This window comes from Apium graveolens, chromosome 9, assembly GCF_009905375.1.
Source record: "Apium graveolens cultivar Ventura chromosome 9, ASM990537v1, whole genome shotgun sequence".
Lineage (NCBI taxonomy): Eukaryota > Viridiplantae > Streptophyta > Magnoliopsida > Apiales > Apiaceae > Apium > Apium graveolens.
The window spans coordinates 145757903-145769374 of NC_133655.1; the positions used below are offsets into that span (position 1 = coordinate 145757903).

At 34.4% G+C, this 11472-nt stretch overlaps 2 protein-coding genes across 3 annotated transcripts; both read left to right on the forward strand.

Moving 5' to 3' along the window:
- Positions 1 to 4888: 4888 nt before the first annotated feature.
- Positions 4889 to 8441, forward strand: LOC141686607 (LRR receptor-like serine/threonine-protein kinase HSL2). Its single transcript, XM_074491636.1, has 2 exons — positions 4889 to 7521; positions 7739 to 8441. The coding sequence occupies exons 1-2, from the start codon at positions 4944 to 4946 to the stop codon at positions 8113 to 8115; spliced, it is 2955 nt and encodes a 984-aa protein (XP_074347737.1). The 5' UTR covers positions 4889 to 4943; the 3' UTR covers positions 8116 to 8441.
- A 615-nt stretch (positions 8442 to 9056) lies between these two features.
- LOC141687048 (cytochrome c oxidase subunit 6a, mitochondrial-like) lies at positions 9057 to 11229 on the forward strand. 2 transcript variants are annotated; one of them, XM_074492189.1, is made up of 4 exons: positions 9058 to 9284; positions 9760 to 9866; positions 10031 to 10073; positions 10983 to 11229. In XM_074492189.1, the coding sequence occupies exons 1-4, from the start codon at positions 9179 to 9181 to the stop codon at positions 11015 to 11017; spliced, it is 291 nt and encodes a 96-aa protein (XP_074348290.1). In that variant the 5' UTR covers positions 9058 to 9178; the 3' UTR covers positions 11018 to 11229. The 2 variants fall into 2 exon arrangements, with proteins under 2 accessions (XP_074348291.1, XP_074348290.1); XM_074492190.1 differs by lacking the exon at positions 10031 to 10073 and having other exon boundaries at positions 9057 to 9284.
- The last annotated feature ends 243 nt before the right edge of the window (positions 11230 to 11472 follow it).

Sequence of the window (11472 nt, forward strand, 5' to 3'; positions counted from 1 at the left end):
CTCAGTGGAATTGCTTATCTCTCTTCTACTACCTGCTGATGCCAAAAAGGGGGAGAAAGTAATTAAGTCCAAATGCAAGACTGACAAGACACTGACAGGAAAGGATAATGAAAAAGATGATCAAGAAAACTCTGGAATGGGTAGAGGTTATAGTCAAGGTAGAGGATTCACATCAAGACAAGCTAGTCACTGGACAAGTTCTGATACTGGCAAGAGAATAAGTTCTGCTACTGGTAAAAGGATAAGTTCTGATAAACTTTTAGATCTTGATGAGGAAATGTCAAGACAGTTATTTCTTCAGGAAAATCCAGGAATGGACTTGGAGAGTTTAATGAAAGAAGAAGCCAGGCTTAAATCAGAGAAAGTCACATCTAAATCTGAAGCTTCTGGTAAAAAGCCACTTCCAAAACTCAAAGGTATTGTGATCAAAGAAAGGACACTTACTGAATCAACATTGGCTAGATCACAACCGCAGATAGATCCAAGATCCAAGGGTAAAGAAAAAGTTGGTGAACCTATCAAGGTTTATGTGCCTCCTGAGGATGAAGAAATTACTGATGAAAAGGATGATCTTGCTCTGACTTCAAGAAAAGTTCTTAAAACAACCTCTGACATGGCTCAAGTTGTTCAGAGTTAAGAAATTGTAAGTTCTGATATTCAGAAGAAGCAAGTAACCTCTGACATAGCTCAAGTTAACTTGATATCAGAAGATAGACTAAAGACACTCCTACCAGGATTCATTAAAGCAAAACAGACTCAACCTTTGAAAATTACTGCAAGTGGTTTTGGAGCAAGAGTAATTACTGGAAAGGAAGCTAGAGATAAAACTGGATTGGGAAGTGCTGATGAAAGAAGAATACATAACACTACCAATGATCCAACTTCCTTGAGTGAATCGGGTATTGGAGCAACTCCTGAGAGATTGAATCAACTGGAATCTGTACAAATGGTTTACCATACCTACTTGAAAGAATACATCATGTTGTATTTCATGACAGATGGTAGGGTTTATCATATAAGACAAAATGCCATTTCATTGAAGTATTTTGAAGAATTGGAGCATGTACTTTTCTTACTTCAAGTGGATGACAGAATAACAGGAACTGCTGCAAACTATTTAAAAGAACAGATTCAGAGACAGAAAAGACTTTATTCTGTTAAGTCTGACAGCACATATGTTCCAAAGTACAGAGATCACAATGGTGATATTGTTGATATGAAGCCTAATACTGCACAGATCAGAACATATCTTGGTATTAAGGGACTTGAATTCAATCTGGAGTCTGACAAAGCCTATGTCATAAGACTAGATCAGGAGTTGAGAAAAGCAAAGATCAATGATCTCAGAGCTGCAATCTTTCAAACTGGTGAAGATACTGCAGAGCTTAAAGATGCCAAAAGGAGAATGATTGATGAACTCAGATATGCTGAGAAATGTTTGTTGAAGAACTATCTCAGAACAACTCCTGACATCAGAGAGATCAGATGATGAAGCCAAGTAGAAGATCTACAACTGCTTAAATTCTGATATTTGTACAGACTGAAGTTGTTATCAGAAGTTGAATATTGGTAAAGCTTTAAGGACTGTAGTTGTAGTTATCTAGTCTAATTCTCATGCATTTGTACTTAATGTTTTTGACATCATCAAATATCTGTTAAACTTGTATATTATGCTAATTTACAAGTTGGGGGAGATTGTTAGATATATTTGATAATGTCATGGCTAATATAATTTATGTTTAGATTTCAGATCTTATTTAACAGGACAAATCAGTACTTAACTGTTGATCAGTACTTATACTGAAAGTCAAGACTTAAGGATATCAGTACTTATATTATCAGGAGATAATCATCAGAAGTTAGATATCAGAACTTAAGTGCTGAAGGACGATCAGATAAGGACAGTAGCTGATTAAAGGAAAGAAGATCGAGATAAACATAAGAAGAGATATGCATGAAGAAGGAGTTCCGTGAAGAATGGAATACTTGGATGAAAAGATATCTGATTGATATGTTTTAGGAAGCATAATTATATTCCATATCAATTAGCGATTATCTTGTAACTGTGTAGTATATAAACACAGACATAGGGTTTACACTATAAGTATTATCATATTCGAGAAAATTATTCATTGTAACCCTAGCAGCTCTCGTGATATTTGTTCATCACTGAGAGGTAACAGTTCCATACTGTAATAGAGTTTATTGTTTCAATAAAGTTTGTTTTCTGTTACTTAATATATTAAATATCGATTTGATTGTATTATACACTGTATTCACCCCCCTCTACAGTGTGTGTGACCTAACAAATAATTAAATAAGAAAATTACTGTGATTTCTGGGCAGAAACTGATGATTGATTCAGAAAGAAGATTTCGAGAGCTTCATTTTGATATGCTGCACGCCCGAATCAGAGTTCGATAACGCCTTCGTTCGTGTGTTTGATTCTCGTGAACGTATCGGTTTCTCGGGTTTTTCTCTATATTTACGGTATTTTAACTGGTTGCAAATGAATAAACGGAATAAACGAAATAATAAATAGGCTATTTATATTTATGAAATAGTGGATCGTTTTGGATCGTTAAATTAGTTGCTTAGCCGCTAAGTAACTGTAAAAACGATACAATTCAATATCAGAATTGGATAATTATCAAAACTGGGCTTTTTATAAAACACCATATACGAAAATAACGTAAAAATATCCCGTCTTTTAAGAATACGGGTTTTTTTGATTACCGAAATGATTAACGTATTGAAAATATTGCGCCGGGCCGTGCACGGGTCAAACCGTAATCCGGATCGAAAAAGTCAAAAGATGGAAAATGTCCGGAATTACCAGATTAGGTTAAGAAGGAGTTTTCGGAAGAGTTTCGGGTGGTAAAAACGCAAAACGGTTGAAGTTGGAAGATTCCCGGCTCTATAAAATAATTTTATAATTATTCTGAAAATAATTAATAATTCATAAATCATTATAAAATCATATAACACTCCAAAAATTACCAGAAAAATACCACAATTATCTATATTTTATTCTGGACATATAAAAATTCAAATATTCAAATAATGTCACATATAAACATTCAGATATCAATTCCACTTTTCAGATAATTCACCAAAATTCACATAAAATCACATAAACAATTCCGAATAATAATAATAATATTTGAAAATATATGGGATATTACACTTACTGACTTATAAGTCCGTAAATATTTATCTATGACTGTTTGTTGATACGACTTACGACTTATAAGCTGATAAATTGAATGATAGCAATTACGTATTTTTTCTCAACTTATTTTAATTTTTCGCTATTTTATTAACTTTAGTTTTTAAATTTATGTTTTTAAATATTTTTCTAATTCAAAATTCACGAATTGAAATAATTGTATTTAAAAATAATTTATTTTAATTCATTTAAGTGGGAAAAAAATGTGACTTATGAGTAAAATTTTCCAAACATATAATTAACTTATACGTATTATCTTCATTAGACTTGCATTCTGGGTCGGAGCCTACATAATGGGTTTTTGAGTAGAAAACTGTTTAAGCATACGAGCAGCTCAGGCATTAGCACTGGGGTTACAAAATTTTATCCGTCCTTGTCTATGTGCATATTCTAAATAATATTTATATAATTTTTACGGGTTATTTATTTTTGTTGATGTGTCTTTTTTGCATACATAATGTTCATTATTATTAATGTTGTAAAGATCAATTAGAAATTACTACTCAAATTTTATTTAACCGGAAGATGAATTAACATGAACGTTTTTAACTTGTAAATAGTGTGGAATGAGAGAGTTTTGTGAGGAAGGACATTTTGAAAGAAATTTAACATCGAACATTTTTAAAAAAATAACTAATATTTTGAAACAAATTTATGCTTATAAATTCCAACAAAATAACACCGAAAAAGATGGAGTCCATTTTTTTTACGAAATATCCAACTAGTAAAAATTTTCTATCGCAGGACCTTTACAAAAGAATATCAGTAATTGCCGTGCCATTAAAATTGACAAAGTCATAGCGATGTAAACTTGTTCAACGCCAAAATTAATAGCATGTATTGGGAAGGTGATATATTAGCATGGGTAACTCCAATTTATAAACTCTACTCCCTGTAACACACTTAAACGTACACAATTATCAATACAGAAGCTTTCAAGTTTTCCATTTTCCAACCTAGCTAGTGATGGTGAAAATTGAATTTGTAGCGTCGATAATCGAGATTCGTCAAATTTTAAAAATCGAAACAAAAATAAACTTCAATAGCTAATTCGTTTCGCATTGGGTTCTGAATCTCAAGCGGATCATGTTTAATCAAACCGAACAGTTTAAAGTTTAAGCCACTGATTATATAATTTGTATTTGAAATATAATGAAACATCAATAAATAAATATTAGATAAATAAATAATTTTGTTATAAATAATTTTTTGCAATCATAATATAATAAAAATATGTATTTTGAGTTTCGATAAATGAATAAAATATTTGTTAACCGCTAACAGCCAACTCAAAACCTATGTGAAAAGAGATTTTCTATAGTGTGTCCAAGGGCAAACAATAGTCACTAACTTCCATAAAAATAGGTTTTTTTATTAGTGATTGAATAATAAATATTAATAACTCCTGCATTCACATCAATTCTACCAATAAAAAAATGTTATTTTTATTGGAATTAGTGACTAAGGACACACATTAACCTATGCGAAAAATGTGACACTCAAAACACACATGAAATTGATGAAATTGTAGAGAAACCATCTTTCTTGTCATTTTGTAATCAATTCAGCCGCTCCTCTCCGGGAACACCAACTTTAACGCTCTATTTTACACGAAAATCGCCTGTTTTTAATATCCCCTTTTCTCCCTGAGACAACACACATATATTTCACTCAAACTCACTGCTCTCTCAGCTTTCAAATACAGAAAATCATTATGGCTTGCAGCAACTTAATCTTCTTTCTCATACTCTCACTTGTACTTGCCTTTTCTACTCATGCATTGTCTTACTCACCCACAGATACTATTAACGTTTTGCTCAAGGCCAAGAACTATCAACTCATCGACTCCGAAAATCGACTTCATGCCTGGGCTAACAAGACACTGTATGCACCTTGTGATTGGACTGGCATAACATGCAATGCTTCCAGAGTCATTTCAATTGATCTCAGTAGTTTCAATGTTAACGGCTCATTTCCTGATGAGTTGTGCAAGATACACACTCTCCAGCATCTTAACCTGTCTGATAACAATCTCAGTGGTACCATTTCTTCTCACTCCATCTCTCTTTGTTCACACCTTCACACATTGAATCTTTCCTCTAATTATTTTGTTGGAAATTTGCCGGATTTTGGTGATCACTTCACCAACCTTACCTCCCTTGATCTCTCCTCGAATAATTTTTCGGGTCACATTCCGGAGAGTTTTGGGTTTTTACAAGGGCTTAAGGTGCTTTGTCTGGTTAACAACATGCTCACTGGTACATTCCCTGAATTTTTAACTAATCTTACTGAGTTAAGTGACTTGGAACTTGCCTATAATCCTTTCCAGCCATCACCATTGCCTTCCAGTATAGGAAAACTAATGATGCTAGAAAAAATCTTTTTTTCATCGATAAATCTTAATGGCGTGATTCCAGAATGTATAGGCAATCTATCTGCTCTCAGAAATCTTGATTTGTCTTATAATTCTATTTCAGGGAAAATTCCTAGTACCATTGGTAATTTAGTGAGTATTGAACAAATTGAGCTTTACCATAATCAATTATCCGGTGAATTGCCAAACACATTTTCAAATTTGAAGTCTTTGCTTTACTTTGATGCTTCGGAAAATAAACTGGTTGGAAGAATTCCTGAGAGTCTGGCGGCATTACCTCTAGAATCATTTGCTCTGAATGACAATTTTATTCGCGGAAGTATCCCACAAGTTTTATCTTTAAACCCGAATCTCTATCAATTGAAGCTCTTCAATAATAACTTAACTGGAACTTTACCTTTAAATCTAGGTAGGCATTCAGGTTTGGTAGATATTGATGTCTCTGGTAACAAATTAGAAGGTACATTGCCTCCTTATCTTTGTTACGGGAAGAAGCTTGAGCGTTTAGTGGCATTTAATAACAAAATCTCAGGCTCCATTCCTGAGTTGTATGGTGAATGCACTTCTTTAAACTACGTTCGTATTTACAACAATAATCTCTCCGGGAAGCTTCCAGTTGGGCTTTGGAATTTGTCTGGCCTTGAATTTCTTGAAAATCGGAACAATAGACTTGAGGGCTCTATCCATCCTTCAATTTCTAATGCAAGAAGTTTGACAAGATTACTTATCTCAGGCAACAATTTTTCTGGTGGTTTCATTCCTGAAATTTGCAATTTAAAAGAGCTTGTGGTTATTGATATGAGTTTCAATCGATTTTCTGGTCAACTGCCATTGTGTATAACTATATTGAAGAATTTAGAAAAGCTTGACCTCCACGGCAACATGTTTACAGGTGTGATTCCTAGCACACTTAGTTCATGGAGAATTCTTACTGATCTTAATTTATCTAACAACAAATTCACTGGTGCAATTCCGAGTGAGCTTGGGGATCTGCAAGTGTTAACATATCTTGATCTCTCAAGAAACTTACTTTCCGGTGAAATTCCTGTGAATTTATTAAAGCTGAAGCTAGGTGTGTTTAACATCTCTTTCAATGCATTGGAAGGCGTAGTTCCTGTTGGTTTAGATAATGAGGTGTTTGTGTCAAGTTTAATAGGTAACCCAGGACTTTGCAGTCCAGGTCTGAAGCTCCTACCTCCATGCTCCAAACACAAGGCATTAAGTTTTTGCAAGGTGATGCTCTTCTCTGTTGTTGTCCTAGTGAGTCTTGGATTAGTAATCTGTCTCCTAATAAAGACCCAAAGATTACTATCTTTTCATGAAAATATAAGACGCTCATTGAAGATTACAACTTTCCAGCGTATCGGGTTTAATGAAGAAGATTTGTTAAGTGAATTACTTGATGAAAATATAATTGGATCAGGTGGATCGGGTAAAGTATACAGGGTGAAACTGGAGACAGGACTGACAGTTGCAGTCAAAAAATTGTTTGGAGTTAATGAGAACACAGAAATGGAACAGGTGTTTCAGTCAGAGGTGGAGACACTGGGTAACATTAGGCATGTCAATATTGTGAAATTGTTGTTAACTTGTAATGGAGAGGACTTCAGGGTCTTGGTTTATGAGTACATGGCAAATGGAAGTTTAGGAGATGTTCTGCATAGAGGAAAAGTGGGGGAGGTATTGGATTGGCCAAAAAGATATGAGATAGCAGAAGGGGTTGCTCATGGGCTAGCCTATTTGCACCATGACTGTGTTCCAACAATTGTCCACCGTGATGTGAAGTCCAATAACATTTTGTTAGATGAGGAGTACAAGCCAAAACTTGCTGATTTTGGACTGGCCAAAACATTGAACAAGAAGGGTAATTGTGAGTGTGTGTCACGCGTGGCTGGCTCCTATGGCTATATTGCACCAGGTGATTTATCTATCTGTACAATTTTATTTGTAATTGTGTGTTTAAATCCATATTTGAGAGAATAGTAAAATAGTTCCAAGTATAACTTTTACTACTTCCACTTCCAAGTGTGTACTTCTAACATTTGCATGCTATCTGGATTAGAGAAGCAAATTAATAATAATCGCTTTCATGATATGCTAACTAATGCAATCTCATTTGTTTGCACTATATCCAGAGTATGCCTACACATTAGAGGTGAAGGAGAAGAGTGATGTGTATAGCTTCGGTGTTGTTCTGTTGGAACTGATAACTGGAAAAAGGCCAAATGATTCCTCCTTTGGCGACAATCAGGACATTGTGAACTGGGTTAGAGCTGTACTCTCATCATACTATCAAGGGAGTACCGATACTGGCAATTACTGGGAAGGTCTATTTCAGCTTGTGGACCCTGGTATGGGTGCATCGATCCACGAATATAAAGAAATTGAAAAGGTTCTGGATATAGCTCTTATTTGTACTTCAGCATTTCCAGACAACAGACCATCTATGAGAAATGTTGTCGAATTGCTCAAAGGCCTTAAGTTGGCTCGTTCATCACATGCTGAGATGTAATGTTTGGCGACTTGTTCTGCTTGTCTTGGTTATTCTGGATAGGTAATATTCAAAAAAGTGCAGATCTGAAATTTTCTGTAGAATTTTAGTTATGTTCTTCAAGATGCTAAATATTAATGTGGAGTGATAATGAACTTGTTCCGGTTTTCAAATTCTAGATACTGTACTTGTACGCTAAAGTAGTCCTCGTGTGTAGGACTCTTGGAACCACTGACCCATCCCAAGTGTTATGTTCTTGTCACAACTAACTCACCAAACAAATTCAAATTTAAATCTTGATGCACACAAATTAAATAGAACCAATTTACTAGTATCCAGATGAATAGTCTCCCCCTTAAAGAGGAATGAAATAAGTTTGAACTTGTCCTGAAAGGCTATGTTGGTTGATTCAGTGGAAAAATTCTTAAAACAATATTTTTGCCCCGTATATGTCAGTGATAATTTAAGGAGAGGGTAATGAGCAGGCTTAAACCAAGCATGAATATGATCAAAGTAAAATGTCTGCTTTGTTTGATCAAAATAGTAAATTCAGAGTTGGTATGGTTGCTTATGATCATGAGGGACAGCTTATTCAAGCATGTTGAAGGATTAAGTTGGGTATTGTTGCTCCGGAATTAGACGACTAAAAGAAGTCTTCACCTGAATAAATCTCATGGTTGGAAGAGGATGACGGTGGAATCGGATTATTGTCTGCTGCTGGTGCTTGTGGAGGATTGTAAAATTTTGATATCTTACTTAACTGGTAGTGATGTCAGATGTATTTACGAGCAATGCTTTTTTTCTACACACCGCCTTACATAAAAAGTCAGCATATCATTTTTACAAAAAAACAAATTAAAATTACATTAGTTAGGAATGTTTTTGCTAACTAAACTAAAAATCACTGTTCACTTGCAAGTTTTTTTTATTTTATATTTACTAAAAACAAATAAAAGGTATTTCATCTCTCTATCTGAGCAGAATTACAAAAATAGGAAATTTTGAAAGAAAACGTCAGTCAATTCCTGAGAAGAGAGGCCAACAAACAATCAGAAACAGAAGGGAAAAGAAAAGAGATCGAGAAATGGCGTCGGCGATGGTGAGATCAGCCCTACGAAACGTACAGCTCCGCCGTACTCCGGCATGTTCCTCCAGAACATTTTCCTCTAAACCTGGCGTCGATGATGCATGTACGTGTCACCTTTCTCCTCGTTTTTTTTTCTCATTACATTACACACACGTATCTCCATCAATTCTTCAGTTCTATGTATATTATTAGATGTACTCGTTCTAGTCTGGTATACATGGAGATCGAGTCATTGACATGTACTATCACAAATCCTCTATTACATTTAGTTTGTTATATTTTATGTTTATCTTTAACCTTAGAATTGTTCTTACTTTTGCTTATTGACAAGAACTACTATTTCATTTGTTAAATTTATTAGAGAGACACTCACCGGAAAAACATTTCATGAAATTAATTTTGAGTTAATTATACACATTCTAAACTTGTGTTTCCTTAAAAAAATACCCGTATGCATATCCGTCTTTTGGCCAAATTTGGAAAGTGGTAAAAACGGCCAACACCCAGCTGTGATCGAGATGGAAGCTTTGAGATCTTTTATAAATCTTTAAAGTGATACAATTTTGATGTTTGCACAGCTGAGTCCGCAAAGTGGGAGAAAATTACGTATGCAGGCATTGTATCGTGCAGCATTCTTGCTTTTGTTGTTCTTTCCAAGGGTCATACTCATTTTGATGAGCCCCCTGTAAGCTTTCTGTTCGTGTAAACTTATATATATATATTTTTCTTTCAAGGAGCTAGCTGCTCAATCTGGCTAATGCTGCAAAATTTGATTTAATAAAAATATTCAGCTAGGGACAAATACTGAATGTACTACTGCTGTTACTGTTTTATTCAATTTTTTTACAGCCATATTCATATTTGCACATTCGTACCAAGGAGTTCCCATGGGGTATGTCGTACAATTTCTCTTTATTTTTTAATTTTGAAAAGTAAATTATAAGGTATCCAAAGTTGCCAAACCATTTTTGCTACTTGTAAAACATTACGTCAGCTGCACTTTGAAACAGGACATAAGTTACCATTTTCTCAGTTCCACAGGTTAATGATTTCTTGTGAGTCATACATATGTGTAGTCGAAATAAATGTATATGTTATTGCTTTGATGAAAAGGATATTGATCTAGCAAGTCCATCTTGCCGGAGCATATAAGAGATTATAATATGATTGGTTTCATCAGAGCTGGTACAATTAGCTATTATCTTATGTTTAAGGATGTATCAATTAGGATCAGTTTAATCCAACTAACATATCACCACCTCTGCCACCACCTCCATCACCACGGCCTTCATCTAGTGATGCATGTCCTCCACCTCCAAAACCACTGCTGCTAAAGAATGTTCTCAAATAGGTATCTTAATGTTCACTCTTCATTCCTTGTTTAGTCAGGCTGGTTGTTATATCTGAGGCTTCTGGCATCTCAAATCTTGTACAAGTGTTTAGAACATAATAACAACGCTATTGTTGGTTTTGACATTCCGTGAACATGCAGTATAAATTACTAAACGCACATAAAGTTTTTTATGGCAACAAGTGAAAAAAAAGTGTTTGGTGCTTCAGTGATAAAAACCATAACTATAGGAAGATATTCTCGTCTCATGCTTTTAATTTCACTGATAAAAATCATAGTTGTAGGAAATTCTTAATTAGTTATAGTCTAATTGCAGCACCAATTTCATTAGAATATATTTGTGTGTAATCGTTTCTATCTTGATAAGCATCGTTCATTGTACGTTCTTTCAAACTTTTTTAAATCATCTTCACACAGTAAACTTTGTATGACCTTTTTTATGACATGCAGGTCCTGATGGCCTATTCGAGGTGAAAGATCACTAATCCTAAGAGGATGGTCTTAACTTCAGGAATAATATTTGTTTTTTCTATTGAAGCTGGAGTAATATTTTGTTTGAGTTGCTTTCATTGTTCTAGTTTCTGCATTGCAGACAAATATGCACTTGATCCTATATGCAAGTTGTTTTCGGATCCATGCCCTGCTATTATTCTATTAACATGATCTATTAGTGAATAAAATTCAGGAAGTTATTCCATCTGATGTTTGCTACATTTGCACTAGAGGAATCCGGTGGATAGACATCGGTTTTTGCCCCATGTTTATTTTGTTTCACAACCGATATCTTTGTCGGTGATGTCTATTTTAGACATCGGCCAAAACCGAATGTCTGTACTGAAATAGACATTAGTTATAATTCAAATTCCGAACAAGATTTTAATAAATATGTTAAATAAAATTAATTTTATAAATAAGTTACTTAAAAAATATTCTAGAAAAC